General features: G+C 36.5%; 1 protein-coding gene across 2 annotated transcripts; it reads left to right on the forward strand.

Moving 5' to 3' along the window:
- The first annotated feature begins 717 nt into the window (after nt 1-717).
- Nucleotides 718-18,827, forward strand: LOC139964595 (outer dynein arm-docking complex subunit 2-like). Of its 2 annotated transcripts, none has more exons than XM_071966318.1 (17): nt 718-899; nt 2,797-3,056; nt 3,483-3,655; nt 4,067-4,271; nt 7,392-7,635; nt 8,139-8,396; nt 8,997-9,130; nt 10,147-10,303; nt 10,936-11,082; nt 11,746-11,955; nt 12,177-12,413; nt 12,661-12,987; nt 13,616-13,800; nt 14,627-14,741; nt 15,855-16,043; nt 16,583-16,804; nt 17,534-18,827. In XM_071966318.1, exons 2-17 carry the CDS (start codon nt 2,830-2,832, stop codon nt 17,645-17,647), a joined length of 3,144 nt encoding a protein of 1,047 aa, XP_071822419.1. In that variant the 5' UTR covers nt 718-899; nt 2,797-2,829; the 3' UTR covers nt 17,648-18,827. The 2 variants fall into 2 exon arrangements, with proteins under 2 accessions (XP_071822419.1, XP_071822418.1); XM_071966317.1 differs by having other exon boundaries at nt 2,800-3,056.
- The last annotated feature ends 693 nt before the right edge of the window (nt 18,828-19,520 follow it).

Raw genomic sequence — 19,520 nt, forward strand, 5'->3', positions numbered from 1 at the left:
CATTGATCCGTCACTGGCTAGCCTTCAGCGCTGTAATGATGTCACTGTTCCTCTTTCTCTTCCCGGTGTCTTCGCGTTTTTCTTTTACTCCCTCCTTTTCTCCTTTTTCTCTCTTTCTTCTTTTTCTTTTCCCTTCCTTCCTCTCCTCCTCCTCTTTTTTCCTTTTTTCTTCCCTTTTTTTCTCTCCTCTTTTTCTTACCCGGGGGGCGCGCGCCCCCAACGCCCCCCCCCCTGGATACGCACCTGATAATATATGACATGAGGGGTTCTGGAGCCAGTAGAATATTCGTGAAATAGTAAGTGAGAATCCGACATTTCGTTTCAGCTTCCTTTATTCAGTTGAGTTGCCTGGTAATGGGTAGGAATTCATTTACAGGCTGTATTAAAGGCAGCTATAGGAAAACTGCAATGGCTAATAAACATAGATTTAACCATCTCTGCTGTAACATACTCTTTGAACTGAAATGTTGAAAATTTGAAAAATCAAATTTCCTGTTCTTTTATACTGCGATCTATCGAACGAGGCAAATATTCCAATTGAATTTATAATATCCATCGAATTGATTTCACGCAATAGAATCTTAGTAGAAGTACGCCATCAGACACACCATGCCATCACACCATGTAGAATCTTCAAGCGACATACTTGTTGTTGTAACGCTTACTTCAAACTGGTTCCCTTAGCAACAGATCGAATATTTTTCTCAACGACGGTACATACTGTACTTGTAAGTTGTACTTAACATAGGCTACAATAAACTCATGCAGAGCAAATAGCAGACAAAATGAATATATTCACAATGTTTCTTGCTTAGCTTGTTTCTGTACGTGAAAGCTGGCTCACGCTGTGATCTAGTAACAATAATTCGAATCCATTGAATTCCTAGAAGTTCGCAAAAGTAAGAAACGAGAGTTCATTATTTAATTGTTGTAAAAATGTTTCCCTAACTAATTAAGGCTAGGCTAACTAACTTTGAGTAGCCTAGTTGTAGGACAATGCCTACTGTACATTTGTTATCTGTATCAGTTTAGGGCCTGGGCTAGGCCAAATTAGTTAGGTCTACTGCAGCATATCGTAAACTCTAGACGTAGGCCAGCCTACACTAGAAATTAGGACTAGCCTAGGCGTATTTATGCCTAGCCCTTTGACTTTGGTACTAGCCTAGGCTAATTTATAATCAGCGACCATGGCATGAGTATAGAGGAGTCTTTTGACCCTAGGCCTAACCTTGTTACCCTAACCTTGTCACTAGCTTTCACATGTAAACAACTAGTATGAGGTATACTTTACGTTTTCCATTCACTGATTTTAAATTAGAGCCCACTCTTTTGTCTAAGTTTACCCTACTCTTAGGCCTAATGTAACTTGTAAGTGATGCTGACCATTTAATGAAGGTGGGAGCTATTCACCAGATCACCTTAAAATAATAACCATTGCTCTGGATCCTTCCTCTTTTCAACCCCTTCCCACCCAACACACATACACAAAAAGATGAAAACTTGCATAGACCTTAGTATAAAATTTATTAAATACAATAATAGCCTAAATATGGGGACAAACTAAAACGAATGACAGCAAATGACCGAATAACAATTGACTTTGTACAGGGTTAATTATCATTCGCGAATGACAGCGAATGACAACAAATGACAACGAAGGACAACGAAGGACAGTGTTGAGTGGAGATAGAATGATTAACGAAGTGGAGTAAATACGGTTTTCTGCGCAAAAATGATTTGAGGAAAATCGAATGTTACGTGGTTGCAGGGTTTTGGTGTAGTTTACGGATAGAAACCACAGGGAAAGTTTTTGTGTGAGAATGCGCTTGAGTGCTGTGCTTTTTACCTATGTAGATTAAGATTTATAAAGATAACTGAAGCTGTTTCAAGATTATAGTATTGTTAGTTTCTAACAATTAATATCGGAAAAATGACGTTAAATTTACTTTTTAAAATCAGACTTACAATTTCGATTACTATAAGGTGCATTTGTATCTTGTCCGTACTTTACTAGATCTAGATACCCACTAGGTCTGAACTGTGATATCCGGTTGAAGCAAATGTCTGTGCTGTCATTACTGTCATTCGTTTTAGTCAACGCAATTTTTTAGTGTGTACAACATATTGTCATTCTTTATGTGTAACGCAATTGTCATTCGTTTTAGTAACACCCTAAATATGTCTCAGAATGTACCATTTTGCATCTTAATTTGCATTTATTTTTTCTTGGGAGTACCCCATAATATACTATCCTGGAGTCAGCTTCAATGACATGGTTATACCACAGATGGGTTACAGATATATTTAACAAAATATATTTAATTTTAATTTTTTTGGAGTAGGCCTATGCTTGTTGGTCTTTTATACAATACACTACACTATGCTAGTATAAATATTGCATCTGAACACAATTTGAATGTTAAGATTTGATTCATTGAAACAAATTCATACCTCTATGGGTTGATGAGTATCACAGACTGATGGAGTGAGTAGCCACAACCTTTAATAAATTGATACTTGAAATCCTTAGAAAAATTCAAGCATATAGGCTAGTATGTACTACTTGCATCCATCCATTATAGTTTTCTGTATAAATAGCATACTTTTGCCAGCAAGACCTTGTCTTAGTGAGAGAATAACTGAACAACATTTTTATACAAGGGAAATTTTAATGCAACAAAGCAACTTCAAAAGTATTGCCAACAATACTTAAGTATGTTTTAGAAGAGTGCCATCAGCTATTTGTTTTCGTTATTTTGTAATATTGGAGTTAGTAATATCTAATTTTTCTTTCAGCAGGTCTTAAATTTTCCTTTGGATCAGTTCACCATGGGCCAAACATTAAATCGTGCAGCACAGTGGACATCTGTCAGTGATGGTGGGGAAGGAAAACTTGAGTTCAGTCCAGCTAATGAAGCAATCCTTAACGACATCATTAAATTCATTGAAAGCTTTCCATCAAAGCATCCCAAAGAAGCTAGAATAGTTTTCAAGAACCCTTTCATCTGGAAAACCTCCTTACAGCTGTCAGCATTTAGCGGTGAATATGATCAGAGGTGAGCCCTCAAGATAACTCATAGCTAGAGAACTGAAATGAAAGATTTCAGTGTGCTTTACAAAATGGCCAGTTGTTAAAGATAGGTTCAAAATTTGACGTTTTTGACATTGACATTTTCTGTGGCAAATATGGCAAGTTTTATTAGATAGTTTAGTTAAATTGATGAACTGAACACTGAACAATAGAGGTTGGTATGGTGTTGACAGTGCTGTTTGTTTTTTATTGTGCCTGTGTGGATTGGAATATTCAACACATAAAACAGCTAGCTACAATTAACTTAGAAATTTGTGCATGTAATAATTTCAAACAGTACAAGAATTGATGTCCTTAATATCATTCAACAATTTCATCTTTTCTTTCCAGCCTCATCTGCTTTTAAAGCATTTGATTGTATCATTTAATTTGTGTCTCTCTTTCTGTTAAGTGATGATGGCGTTACCTCTAAAGATAAGGATGGTAACGACACGCCCCTCCTGACCTTGCAGAAATTGGGAGAGTTGAGCTTCAAGTTACATGTCTCGAACATGGTATTCCTCTCAGAAGTGATGAAGCTCTCTGGGGACAAAAAGATGTTAGAAGCACGAGCTATCCTTGAAGGTATGCCTTTCAGCACATGTAATGGTCAAGATTAGAGAAAAGAATATTTTACTTTGTTGAGGCACTTCAGTTGTACAATCACATTTCAATAACTTGGGAATTACATCAAAGCATCATCTGTTGCCATGGACAAATAGTGTCCTCCACAATTACCAATAGTGCATGATTTTAAAACCACTTCCTTGAAATGTGGTTTCCAAAAATATTTGGTTGTGATAATTGCCGGCAGGGGTTTTCAAGAAATTAAGAGAAATAAGAGTGAGAGGAAACAGGCAAAAACCAATCTTTGATGGCAAGCTGATAAAAGAAATGGGTTTTAAGATTTTCTAATTTGTTTTCTCTGCTATCATGCTGGAGGAAGTAAATGTTTTTCAGTCTCCTCAAAAAGATATTTGTCATCAAACTTCACAGCTAATCGTGATCCATTGGTGAATATCCTGGGAGATGGGTATGCCACGGTAGATGGAGAGGACAATTCAACCATTCGTCTCTTAGAGCAGAGCGCCAAAGAGGAAGGGGACACTAAAGATGAGATGCAGACAAAACTGGCCCTACTCTTGATAATTCAACAATTTGACATGCAACTAATGAACCAGACACTCAAGAAAATAACACAGTGAGTAATTATTAATTGTCAATTTACATATTTAACAAGACTAATCTAACTCAAACGCTGTCTCTTTCACATGAATGTCATTACAGGGAGTCACATACAGTACCACTCACATATAACTGGACATGTGTACGCGCACAGAATCGTATAAAAACGTATAAACAAGTACAATCGCGTATAAACTCGTTGACAAACAAATTGCCGCGTAGACACCGCGTATAATCCCTGTACAAGTTTATACGCAGGAAATGCTATTGTGCTCAATGAATAGGGATTAAAGTCGCCGAAAGAAGTAGTGAGATGTTTGAAACAGCCGTTCCTTACATCGTAGTTTAAGTTGTGATATTCATCTAGCAATAAAAGGGATGCAGGTAAAGTGTTTGCCTGCAGAGAACTTAACTGGTTTTCGTTAATTGGGTTTCTATTCAGTGTTTCTTTTCCCGACTTTTTTTTTTCAGTTATAGAGGTTTTGTTCCGCGAAGGATAAGTTTACTTTGAATAGTTGGCAACATTTTGAAGAAATAATAAAGTATTACTGAGTGTTTCTTGAGTCGATTTTCTATATAATTTACCGTTGGTTCCAACAGAATGAAAAAAAAAAAATTCCACCCAACAACTTTGAAGCAGGTCCGGTTAAAAACAAAACATGTTTCTCGTCCGCGCAAGGGGCCTCCTTTTTCCTGATTCCCGAGTCTCTATTTGGATTACAAGAAATCTAAACTATCCTTAAAAATTATTTTGTAAAAGTTGCCACATCTTCCAAACTAGTATCAGCGCATGAAAAGAAGAAAATGGCCGCCCGTTTTTTTTCAGATCTCAGTACGAGAAACCTGTATTTTATTTGGAAGAACAACTCTCGTTAATGTGGTTAAGTTAATTTTTCTCTACCCTAGCTGTATGTCGTTTTTATAAAACCTTTATGAAAAGCAACTTTTTGGAAAATGAATTTTTGAAGGTTAAAAAATGCTTACTGTTAAATATTGGCGTCAAACAATACATTTCGTATTTATTCCAACAAAGATCCACAACGGATAAAAATTCTAAGTAGAGATTACTTAAAGAGAAATAGAAACTGCATGTACATCACTGTACATCGTCATTTTAAGTATCCAAAAACTATACAAAGAGATTGAGTTCACCGAAACACCCCTTTTCCTTACCACCTGAAGAAACCCGTCTTTTATAAATTATACTACCTTACAGTACTTTACACTTGATACAAAAGTTACTTCTACAAAATGTGTGTGTCGCAATACTGTTAGTTTTAACCGCGCAGCCTACACAGTACCATTCATAATTTGCATATGACACCAAAATTTACACTCGGCGTCCAGATGGCGGGAAAATGTAACATCATGTTCAATGTGTTGTGTCATTCCCATGGTGCGATGAACTTGGGCAAGTTCGAATGTCGATGACCTACTTTTGTTCCGTGACCAATGTCAATGGGAATTATGTGTGTAAAAACTCGGGTTTTTTCACGTGTTATATATATAGAAGTTTTACGTAAGCGTAGCGAATTTCGGGGCGGCTCGTTGATTGTGAGGAAGCACTTATCTAAGCATCAATATTTGTGAAAAATTTCGTAAGGTTTTTCTTCAGAAAATATTTTTGACTAGTAATTGGAATCTCAATATTAAGAAGTACTGGGTCTAAACCTTATCACTGCATTTTGGGGGAAGTCAGATCTTCAAGTGCAAAATATTGTTTTTTCATTTAAGGTTATCGTGGTTTTCTTGCGAGGTGTATACGGCGTATCTTGCGATGTAGGCTAAGAGGTAGGATCGGCCAAGGCCTACCTAGTTCTCATAGATTGTTACCTACATTCAATTTAATGCCTAACCAGAGGAACTCGTATAAATAGTAACAGACTGGGGCACATTGTCGTAATTAATATAGTTTCCTTGCTAAAGTTTTGCACTGATTGCATCGATTGTTTGTGCTCCTAGTAGCGCTGTTTTCTTTGTTACTCTTATTCTTATCGGCTTAAGTATATGCTAACTCTGTGGTTGAATACTTTGGAAAGTCATTAATTGGGCTTGGTGCGATACTGAGTTTACCGACTCTTTTCTTCATCACAGTTTATTCTAACCCATAGAAGCTCTGCTATGTAAAGCGGCTGCCAAAACCCTACGTTTACAGATTATACGAGATTGTACGTCTTTACGCACGTATAATCCCTATTCAGGGGCACTAGAGCGAAGCCCTAAGCCGCGTAGACACGGAGTAGATGCCGCGTAGACACCGCGTAGAAAGTTGCGTACAGAAACGTATAACATCGTATAATCGCGTAGATAAACGTAGAGTATACGTCTACGCGGAGTTATACGTGAGCGGTACTGTAGTCAGACATTTTAAATTTTAGTCTTGTCAAAGGTTGATGTACAAGATCAAGTTTTTCAAAGGATGGCATGCATAATTTTCTGCTAGCTACTGGTTTGATTTTTGTACTGCTAATATTTAGTAAGCTTAGATGTATACATCCTTCCAAACAAATTTGCTCATAAATCCCTGAAGAAACTTAGGTTTTATTCTTTGCACACATGTGGAATATTTCTTTGTGATGAAAAGGATGCATTCCACTGGTAAATAGTATTATTGTTTACTTTTGTATGCAAATTAGGCTAGGATTGGGTAGTATGTAAATCTGTTTTGACAATGCTGCATTCCTAAGGTGAATGTTGCCCTCTTGGTATCGTTTACCCTCTCAATATGGTGCTGTATATGTTTGTTTGATTACAAGATGAAAGAATTACATTGCAAGTAAAACCAGCTAATTCCGTGAGTTCCTGCTTGCAGGAGGATCTAAAATACATACAGTACATACAAGTAGTCACAACTGTGCATACCACATCTAATCTTTTGTATCCTCTTCACCAGGGAGGCTCATTTAACTCTACTGTAGGAAACTATTCAACTGATTGTGCATTTTACTGTATTTTAATGTGTGTTTGTTGTTATTACATTATGCTAAAAACTGTTGTGATGTTAATACCAACAATACATATTTTCTGCTCAAATAATATGCATAAGTGAAAGAGTTGCAAGGTAAACCAGCTACATTGGGTGAGACAGCCACACATCTATTCTTACTATATGTATGTTGTGTATCCTTTTCCCCAGGGAGGTTCGTTTAACTCCACAGCAGGCTAACCATGAGGTCAAACTTTTACAGTCCTATTCTGGAGTGGATAAACATAACGCCTTGGAGTCCATTCAGTACACATCAGATTATGAATTTGACAATGGATGCAGGGCACCACCCTGGAGACAAATACATGGCGATATTTGTTACCTACTGATTAAGCCCCATGATGGTGACCAGATCTCTGTGACAGCCAACACCGCTGGTGTTTATTTAAACAAGGTAAGATCCTTCCGTTTACATAATTGCCACAAAAAACAAAAAAATTTTGAGGCACATAAAAATACCTAAAGCTACAAGTTTATTCTTCTTTCCATGAATTTTGTTTTGATATTAATATTGTACATGCATGCAATATATTACACATATAAATGGTATTGTATCTGCACCTGTCTGTTAGTTTACCTATATAAATAGGAGAGGTACTCTGATGTGATGAATCAATGCACAGCCCCATTAACGTTTTCCTATGACCTTAGAGTAACCTTACAAAGGAATTAGGCATAGGAAAGGAAGCAGTAAACTAAGTTAATTATTTGAAAATTATTATTACATCCTATTAATTAAAATAATACATTTTGTGATCATATCCAACCAGAGCCGCAACCATTCAAATAAATGTTTTATTTTTTTTATAAAATAGATATTAATTTGGTGAGTCTGCTATATGGAGTGGGATCACCTTGCGTATATGTGTGTTATTTTGATTTACTTTTGCTCTGCAGGGATTTGCAACAGAAGGAGCGGAGTTGGATTATGAGAGGCTGGGCGATGTGTGCAAGGATCTTGTGAGTCTCTTGTCCAGTAAGAGCTCCCATTTCCAGGAGGTCATCTCCAGTAAAGAGTTTCAACTCTACGAGGAGAGGAAGGTAGAAATTCAGAATTATGATGAGGAATTTGAAGAGGAGGAAGTCGGAGAGAAAGCTATCATGGAGAAAAAGGAAGCCAAGGAGCAAAAACAAGAGAAGACTACAAAGAAACAGGTAAAAATAAAACAAACCAGATCTTGAAAGCTCTACTTTTAAGCTGAAAGATATGTCAACATTTTTATTCAAATGTAACGTGAAGGAAGCGGGGACCGTTACAAGTAGAACACTTCCACCTCATGTCCAGTTTGTGTGATTTGAGGAGAGTTTAGTCATGTGCATTAGCATATATGACTATGAATCAATGCATCTTTAAGAGCAAATATCTCGGTTTAATATATATTATGAAGTATTTTTAAATTTAAGCATGGTTTCTGAAATGAACTGATAAGGTTCGGTGAACTTTTGCTAAATATTGCACAGAATTTATAGTTTGCTTTGTGCATGTGATAAATATTAATATGGAAAAGTGTCTCAGCAAGGATTTTCTAGAATTGAACGTGATCATCAGAAACTCGCTAATTGTTATCCAGTTGGTGAAAGTTTCCATATTTAGGCACTGGCAAAATGAGTGGGCATAATACTCTGTGGGTTTCGGTAGAATTTCTGAAAGCTAACAAGCATTTCAAAACACAACTTTAGAACCAATTACAGAGTTTAACAACGATTTAAATCAAGCAGCAATGGTAATCAATGTACTCGGTCATTTCTCATCAGACTCGGAAATCCAAGAAGAAAGAAGAGACCAACAAGCCGATGCAACCTACCTTGAACTGGAAGACAGAGGAACTGAACAAAGAAAATGAAAAGAAAGAAGTAAAAGAAGAGAAAAAACATTCCAGACAAGCAAGGTGATCATAAAAACACATGTTTTTACTTAGGAAAGCCTGGCATTTATTCCCAGCTTGCTTGAAAAGCAAGTTGTAAACTAATCACAAAAATTTGTCCACATTTCATTGAAATGTTATCAAGATGATGAGTAAAGTCAAATCACACATTTTAGGTGAATCAATAAATGATAAGTATTATAAAGGTGACTTGTAAATACAAATTTGGAAAATGTTTCCATAGGTGACCATTTGTGGTCATTGTAGCATATCTTGAAGTGATAATGTTATTATTCAATATAGTTTGGGAGCCATTTACTATAAATAATTAGTAAAACTGATTGCTTGGTTGTGTTTGTCTACAGTACATAAACAAGTGTCTTATGACAAACATTTACAAGGCTAATTTTCTAAATTTCTTTCACACAAGATGTTAGTCCTCTCAAGTGATATGACAACCGTTGCATGCTATTCCTGGTCTTTTCATTATATATTTTGCCACCTACATGCCAGCTTTAATGTTAAAGCTTGCCCTATGTAGGTTATATCTAACAGAATTCTGTTCTGTGTTAGATAATTGTAGATTTAACATTCCTTATACCATTCTTTTACAAACTTTCTTTGAACTTGTCTCACTGTGTTTTTCAAATTTACATCATATCATCAGCCCTCATCTTATTTATCAGTATGTTGCACTAGTGTAATTAGTGTCCTACATGATGTTAGAGTTTTCAAAAGTATAAAAATAAACAAAATAGTCATTTTTCCAATTGTTTGAAGAGCACAAGCTACAATACTGCCAGTTTGGATTTTTTTCCCCATACAATTCCATTATGAGAAAGAACACCCAATGCTAATTCATAAAAGTGTCTTGTATCTCATTGTCACTCCAAAATGGCTGCATTAACCATGGTTTTATATATATACATAAAGGTTATCTATGATGGTCTCAACTTAAGTTTCACAAATTTATGAAAAGAGTCTGCATATAATTCAAAGAAACATGAAAATAAGATGGAATTATCTTCTTCCTTATCCAGTGAAAGGAAGACTAAAACACCAGCATTTGAAGAGGACATGTCAGACAGTTCATCTGAGAGCGAAGAAGAGGAAGAATCGACGGATAGAAGACAAGAGCAGAACTCAGACCTGCCATCAGAATACTGGCAGATTCAAAAACTGGTCAAATATCTCAAGGTATGAATGTACTAGGGCTTGAATTAAGGATCATTAGAAATTTAGAGTCAAGGCAAGGTCAAAATTGTCTTGGATAATCATTGATATGACAGTGTACCAAAGTGATTTTCTAGCTTTCGAGATGGCGCCACGGCAAGTTTCGATGTTTGGCTTTCTTTTTTCAACATGAGAGGAAACACGTACATCATTGACCGAAAACTGGAACGGATGACTTTTTCTTCCACACTTTGATTTAACTCATTCTCAGATGTGCTATCGATAATCAAAGTTTATGTCAAGGTCATTATGACTCTTCCGTGACCGGTCATTTTATGTCGCAGCTCCAGCAATATGGAACAACCTACCATCACATATACGTAGTGCAACATCTGTAAACTCCTTCAAATGCTCTCGAAACTTACATGATCAAGGACTGAACTTTTCTTAAGCACTTTGCGATATTTCTTTGTAAGGGGCTTTATAAATATACTTTATTTTTGTTAGTAGTAGTAAGAGTGCACCTGGTAACCGGGGATTTAAATCTATATTTAGATATGTGTGGGTATGCGTGCGTGTGTGTATGTAGCTTGTCATTGAGTCGTGTCTCAAGCATAACCATATGAAATCATCATTTTTTATCATTTTCTTCACAGGGCGGTAACCAAACTGCTACGGTGATTGCTCTTTGCGCCATGAGAGATTTCAACTTAGGTCAGGAGACTTGTCAGCTGGCCATCAGAGATGTAGGGGGTCTAGAGGTCCTCATTAATCTACTGGAGACAGATGAAATCAAGTGCAAGGTATGCAGACTATTACACAAAATACATAGCAATCTCTTGTTGCATCCAAAAAAAGACATTCATGTTGTCTGAAAGAGCATCAGTCATGACTTACAAAACAGTTGCTGTTTACGATCATTAGTTATCCATTGTATTAGGGTCAGTTCGAAAATTATTGGTCTTGACAGCTATGTAAGAAAAAACTTTTTGAGTCCGGTCACATTCAGTCTGGGCAATATGCGACTGGCTGAACATTTTTGTCATGTAAATCCTTGTGAGTGCAGAATGTGTCGTGAGCTATCTCACAGCCACAATGCTAGTTTGAAACCTCAACAAAGTTGGTTGAATTTAAATCTTTAGGATATGAATATCAAAAACACTTTGCCTATTATGTACTGTCCATTTTTTGTTCCAGATATTGTTTGCCAGTTCCACTTTAGCAGTTCTCTAAAGCAACTGTTCTGCACTAGGGGAGATGATAGAAGTTTAATAGTTTAATAGAAGTTTAATAGAAGTTAGTTGCTGTTGGAGGCCTTCAGAGTAAATAATAAACTGTGTGTTTGAACATGCTTTCATCAAATACACTCATAATTTATCAACTCTCTTGGAGATATAGCTGTATAGATCAGTGTCATTGATTTTGTGTTTCTTATCTTTAGTTTTCCTCCATTTTTTGCATGCTAGATCGGTGCCTTGAAAATATTGAAAGAAATCTCCCACAATACCCAAATTAGGAGAGCCATTGCAGACCTAGGAGGGCTGCAAACAATGGTGGACATTCTAAAATCGCCAAACCCAGATCTTAAGTGTTTGGCTGCTGAGACCATCGCACACGTTGCAAAGTTCCGACGCGCTAGAAGGACAGTGAGACAACACAGGGGCATTAGAAAGCTGGTATGTCAATTTCCTGGTATTTTTGTCTACTTTCCAAGTTACATCTTACACTGTACATGATATTAAACAAACATCTTTCAATCTCAGCTTTATAAATCACGCAAATAAATTTAAAAAGAATGCTGAATAGACAAGTATTGAGGGTTTTCATCTTTTTCTTGTCCTTTTCTTCTCAACAATATGACAGATATATTAATTGGTCCAATTTGATTTCTCGTTAGGTGGCCTTATTGGACTGTGCCCCCTTGGGGTCAGTACCCATGACATCAGAGGTGGAGAAGGACATCGAGGTGGCTCGCAGTGGGGCCCTGGCCCTTTGGAGCTGTAGTAAGAGCACTAAGAATAAATTGGCCATCAGGAAAGCTGGGGGCATTCCTCTCTTGGCCAGGCTTTTGAAATCTCCTCACGAGGATATGCTTATACCAGTGGTAGGAACTCTACAGGAATGTGCCTCAGAGGTAAGTCACATTCGAGTGATTGAATAGACTTCAGGAGGGAAAAAAATATGCTTGTGGAAAGCAATGTTAAGTCATAAACTATAAACCTGCATAGTTCTTATACTAGAGAAGCAGATGTTTTTCTTTATTTGAAGACAGAAAAATTATAAAACTGTTCAACAATTTGATGAATGTATTGCATTATAATAATGCGTGGTTCCAGATCATAACTTTTTTTAAATTTTTTACCTGTGATTTTTGGTTACAGCATAGCTATCGGTTGGCCATCAGAACTGAGGGAATGATTGAAGATTTGGTCCAAAATCTGAACAGCGAAAACCAGGAACTCCAAATGCATTGCGCCAGTGCAATCTTCAAATGTGCCCAGGAGAAGGACACTCGGGACTTAGTCCGAATGTATGGCGGTCTGGACCCGCTTGTGTCGCTTCTCAATAATTCAGACAACAAGGAACTGCTGGCAGCTGCCACAGGTGCCATTTGGAAATGTGCCATGAGTCCAGAAAATGTAAAACGTTTCCAAGACTTGAAAGCCATCGAAATGTTGGTTGCATTGCTGAATGACCAACCTGAGGAGGTAAGGCAACAAAAGACAGACAGTTAGGGGCATAGCTTTCTTCTTTAATCACAGTTGCTAAAGGTTTTTGCCTTAATCTTAATCCCAAGGAGCAATAGCTTTCTTCTTTATTTCTTTCATCTCGGGTGGAGGGAGGTTTCTTCTTTAATCCCAGGGATCAACAAATTCATTTTCAATCCTGAGGGGTGGGGGTGGGAGGTTGGGGAGGAGGAGCAAACTTTGTTAATCGCAGAGAGCAAACAAGCCTTCTGCTTTAATCCCAGGGGGCAAAAGTACATTCTGCAATAATATTTTGCAATTTGCCATATGAAACAACATTAAGCTTTTTTCGTGAGTGAACTTGTTGGGAAGTTGGTTATGATTATGTGGTTTTAATCATAAAACAAACCACCTGTTTTAAACTTCCTTAAACTTTTTATAATGTGGAAAAACACCACATTTTGCATCTTGCACTGAAGCTAATTATCTTAAAAACTAACTGTTTTACACTTTTCTATTTATTGGACATGGAATATATCAAACCATTCTGTGCTAGATACGTTCATCAAGATGCATTTTGGAATGTCTGTGTTTGATGTAAATGTAATTTGTGTTACCTCTGTAAACGGATCATATCAATGTGGCACAGGTCCTTGTCAATGTGGTAGGAGCTCTCGGAGAATGTGCAGCGCAGGAGCCAACTAACAGAATGTCAATCAGGAAGGCTGGTGGCATCCCTCCACTGGTAAACCTCCTGACTGGGACCAACCAGTCTCTCCTAGTCAATGTCACAAAGGCCGTTGGAGCATGTGCCACCGAACCTGACAACATGGGGTGAGTGACATGATTGCAGTTGACGCCAACATGAATCAGAGACAAGTAGCATTTATCTATAATAAGCTTTACTTTCTCTGTTATTCTGCTTTTTAATTTGTATTATAGTTTGAAGAAAATGGAAATACATGAAAGCATCTTTGTGGACTGTTGCCTCCACTTTTACCGAACCTACTGACAATTTGCTCTATATCAGTATATATTATTGAGTATTATTATTAATTTACACTACTGAATATTCATATAGTTTGAGTAGGATTGTGATTGATCAAACTAAGTCTCCCTCCAAGAATTTTCCACCAGTTGAAATTTAACAAGCAACTTTCAGAAATTCAGATTGAAAACCTTCAAATGTGTTTTTTATTTTACTTAATTAGTTTCTAATTATAGTTGATAAGTCCAATCTAATTAACGTCATCGTACAGGTTTTGAAGGTTCACAAGCCAATGATTAGCAAATTTGATAAAGGTTTTTCTGATGTTGTTAACTAGACACTGTGTCATACCAGGATAAATAACATGCAAAAAATCAAATTGATAACCTATAATTATTTTTGTCCCTTAATTTCATCATTTTGAAATGAAACTTGACTAGCAAGCTTTAATTTTTTGTAGTTTTTTAGTCTTCAAATAGCATCACGACATTCATCAAAATGAATTGAAAAGTCTCATCCCTTGTTTGGCTCAGTAATGCTCAAAGCTACTTTAAAGCGGTCAAGAAAAATGATACACTGTCTTGAGATTTCTGTTTTCTTCACCCCTGTGTCTCCTTTATATCACTTGAACATTTTTGTTTCAAAACTCTCACAAAACGTTCATTTTTCTAGCATCATTGATCGATTGGATGGGGTACGTCTTCTGTGGTCACTCCTTAAAAACCAAAACCCGGAGGTACAATCTAGTGCGGCCTGGGCAATCTGTCCATGTATAGAAAATGCCAAGGTAAGAAAGTGATTTTGATCATCTTTTTGCAGTGTGTCATTTCATATGTCTGTCTGTCTGATCAGGGAAACAACCCAGTAATTGATAGCATGTTTTTTTTTTCAAAACAGTGTCAACAAGCTTTGTAGACGATTGGGTATCTCTGTGGAAAACATGTTAAAAGACAAATTTTTGGTCCAAAATAAAATAAAACTGTTAGCAAACTGCTTATCCACTAGAGAGCCTGTGTAATAGAATGTGTAAAAGTAAGTTGGCCTGACGTTTCGATCCTAGCAGGATCTTCTTCAGAGGCTAAATGACAAGTAACAGTTACAGAAGGGACAAAAACAGCAGTATTATAAATTTGATTGGTTATAACTCAAACAAAAGACCGCAATGATTAAAATTAAAGAATAGAGCCCAGGCAGGTATGTATTAGCTAGATAATTTGGCTACTACCTAAGTTTGTTAAACCAAAAGTTCTTGGTTCATGCTTCTCAATGTCAAACTGTTTGATGGCTTTTTGAAGTTGCTGCTTGGTTTTTCTTCTCTGTCTTGAGCATTTCCTTTTTTGGTACCATGAACACAGGCCAGCAAGAGACAATATTTCGATTTGTAGAGGTTACGCTGCCAACGTCAATGGTTTGTCTCGCAAGAAAGTGAAAATAGATTTCTGCTTTGTCAACAGTGTACAATGAAGTGTTTCTATATGAAACAGCCTAAAACAAGAAAAACGAGAAATAAGTCAGCTATTTATGATGGGTTTTTTTTAACTTTCACTTCATTATTATGAAAAAGAACTGCTTTGTTTGCTATTTTAGTTAAAAAGTGCAAGTTTAGTGAAATAGTGATGATAGTAACACTTTACGAAAATTAACATAAAAGCTATCTCAATGGGAAATGGCCATTGACACACTAAAATGTTATCATTCTTTTAAGCCGTTTTCACACAATTTTCACCAAATATTTATTATTTGCTTTGCATATCTAATGGGTAGTTTTCCAATAATATTTATGATAATTGATTCATGATTGGATGTGTGTTTGAAACCATTTTGAAGTATTTGATAATAATTAATATTTATATTTCAGTATATCTGTTTAGAAGTTTATTTCACTTTTCCATATAATCAGGATGCTGGTGAAATGGTGAGATCGTTTGTTGGCGGCCTCGAATTGATAGTCAGTCTCTTGAAGTCGGAGGACAAGGAAGTCTTGTCCAGTGTTTGTGCAGCCATAGCAAACATCGCCAAAGACGAGGAAAACTTAGCTGTCATCACTGACCATGGCGTGGTACCTATGCTAGCCAAATTGGCTTCCACTGTACGTATCAGAATATGACTCTTTGAGGGAATTTTACTGTGATGCATACATAATTCGGAGCAGGTTGTTCGAAAATCTTTTTATATATGTGGATTGAGGAGTAAAGTTTGACTTGATTGTTTTTGAAGAAGCCAATTTGAGGATATCTACTGCTTGCTTATAATATCACAGCTAGTATGCCTCTCAATAACATTCGTTTTTTTTTTTTTTTTGCAAATTTATTTTTTCCAGTGTGAGTGTGAACTATGTTCCTACATGCCTGTTAAAGTCCTATGTTAGTCTTAATCTTTCATAATGGTATTCCAAACTAACAATACATGTTTACTCATTTATCTGCATGACTGGAGATGCTATGATACTGCTAGCCGAATGCTTAACAATGCCCATCTTTGAGTGGCATTTTGACTTACAATAAACTTTCATTTTCCTTTTCTTTCTGTAGTTTTAGGATTTCAGTCTCAGTAGATTGGTCTCTAACATCCGACACTATCCAATAATACAATCTTGTTTTTTTTTCCTTCTCAATATTTGTCGTACAGACTGACGACAAACTGAGAAGACACCTTGCTGATGCTATTGCCAGATGTTGCATGTGGGGCAACAATCGCATCGCGTTTGGCAACCATGGCGCGGTGGCACCGTTGGTTAAATATCTTAAATCCCCGGACAGTGAGGTACACACGGCCACTGCGGAGGCCTTGTTCCAGCTCTCCCGAGACCCTAACAACTGTATCACCATGCACGAGAGTGGAGTTGTAGCTGTAAGTTTGAATACTCAGATCGAATGGCAGACATGTAATGGCATGGTACCCTTCATTGTTGTTGATTTAGTAAGGACTTTAAAAACCATGTCATCATTTCGTTCAAATATTTTCTTTGCAACTTAAAAAGTCATCAAATATTCAAATCACACAACGATGCAAAAGAAAATGGGAGTGGAGAAAGGATGTGGTTGGGGGGGAAAGAGGGGGGAGGGCAAATGAGGTGCCAGCAATCATCACACTGCTAGCGTGATATTTGCTACAGACCATGTCACAACAATTAGCACATAAAATAGCAAAACAGACAATTTTTTTCTCAGTTTGAAAACTTACAGCAGGTGTTAGTTCAATTAATGGTTCCAATTATAAAATCAGTCTTCCTTATTTTGGCAAATATTGCATATCCTTTAAGCCTGGCCACAGTTACTATGTAACTACCACTGCCGTTAACTCAGCTTTCCATTTGATCAGGTGTTGGCAGCACTCTCTATGGCATCATATACCCAGGGGTCCTGAGACAGATTTTGGATTGCTCTGCTAAAGTGTTTCAATTTATAGGGTCCAGATATAGTTTTCAAACTGTCTGGCTCCATATTTCCCTTTTTGTTTAGAAAGCAGGATACAAATGTATGTCTTTTGATTTAGCAAGAATAAAGTATAAAAAGTAATGTTTTGATTTAGCAATCTGAATGGATACAAACAACCTGTCTTCTGTTGTCTATTTCACAGCCGTTGGTGGAGATGGTTGGATCAGGTGACCCGGCCCTTCAAGAAGCTGCTGCTGGATGCATTGGGAGTATCAGACGATTGGCTCTAGCCAATGAAAAGGCTCAAACCAAATGAATCATATTCCTTCACATATATTTACAGCAGAAAAAGAGAGAAATTTGTGATGTACTTGTAATTTTATTGGGACTGTAAAATAAAAAGCAGAATTATTCTGGTCTCTTCAATTGAATTCATGCAATGTGCACGTATTTTAACTACTGTAATGATAACATTGTCACACTTCTTCATGCCTTTTCTTTTTCTGACATTCAAATCAATTTATATAATTCTATGTGCCTTTTGATGAAACACCTTGATTTCCTTGTTTGATCAAGATTGAATGTCTTCTATTGCAAACCAGTTGCTACCCTATGTACTCAATTGAGAGATATCAGGTGAGATCACAGAATGTATTTTAATGTGTGACTCATCAATTAAAGGGGTTCTGATACCTGAAGCTGATTGCAAAAGCAAAATTGCTTGAAATTTTTCTGCCCTTTTTTTATTTTTCGTGAAACCACATCGTCATAGTGTTTTGTATTACAAAGATATGAATTTTAGATTTGGTGAAATTACATAAGTGAATCTGGCAACAATAGAGTGAATCATATCACAAAGGCATTTGAGCTGAAAATGTCTTTAAATGCCTTAAGATATTTATTAGGAATATAGGAAGTGTTGGTGAAATTACTGACAACATTGACAGCTCTGCAATCATTCCAAATGTATCAAGTTTTTAAGGATAAATCAACTAGAGGTTTATTAATAGCCTAAGTAAGCTTTTGGAAGAACACCTACCCAGATGACAATGCAGAATTCCCACTGTGGTCCACAGCCTGGAGTTGGGGAAGGCTTAGCCAGGTCAAGACGGGTTACATTCAATCACCACATCTCGTGTCAGGGAGTTATTTTGATGGGTTTTATCAATTAACCGTGTAAAGGAATTGTTTCCTAAATATAATTTTTTAAATCATCTGCCGCTAGAACATTCCTTTAAGTTAATCTGTGTAGATAGTTGAAGTCATTTTTTGTTTAGTTTTTGTTACCATCGGAACGGATGTCTCTGCAGTGATGCTATGACTTGTTAACATTCTTTATATTCATTTCATTTAATCTTTCTTGGCTTGTACATTTTGACTTTCCAGAGATGTTTGACATTAAGATTGTAACCGTCCTGTTATTTTGATTGAACCACCTTGACAGATGTGAAATATTATATGATGTCTACATGACTTACTATAAAAATGTTCCTATATCTGCTGTGTTTGTGTGTAATTTTTTCAAATTCACCTTGAGCTTGTGAGCATGAAATCAAAACTTTAAACACAAAGTTAATTTTAATCATAAGAAGGGCCAGAAATGTTGCAGAGCAAGAGAACGAGGCTACTCTCTGTCATAAGTTTGTCAAAGCTGTTGGACACTAAAATGCCATAGCAATATAGTTCAGTAGCATGGCTATAGTCAAGGAACATTTCAACTAATGAAGTAAAAGTTAAATTTGTAGAAATTTTCCACTTTGCTGCTAACATATGATTTATACTAATATGAAAATGTTTTTAGACAACAAAAATGTTGAAAAGTATATAGACTAATCATAGTTAAAGATAAATTTGGGGTGTATCGGTTTAATCAATTCCAATCTTATGTTGAGTAATACTCATAGGTGTGGTAAACATAAAAAATAAAGAGCCTAAAAGTGGACAAATAAATATTGTTGGATATTTGAGAGCTTCAGTGGTATTAAAAGCAAAGGAATTTCTTACAGAGCAAATGTCCTTGCTAACCAGTGTATTTGGGAATGCTTTTGTTTAACCAGGGTACTTGAATAGTATCAAGTTGGGGAGTAGCTTGAAGATGTTAGCAGAAGAAATAGTATTTCATGGTGGAACCGTTATCAGCATCTTTTCCAAGGAAAACGTTTTGTGTATGGTAGACAAACTGAAGAAGG

Source organism: Apostichopus japonicus, chromosome 23, assembly GCF_037975245.1.
Source record: "Apostichopus japonicus isolate 1M-3 chromosome 23, ASM3797524v1, whole genome shotgun sequence".
Classification (NCBI taxonomy): Eukaryota; Metazoa; Echinodermata; class Holothuroidea; order Aspidochirotida; family Stichopodidae; genus Apostichopus; species Apostichopus japonicus.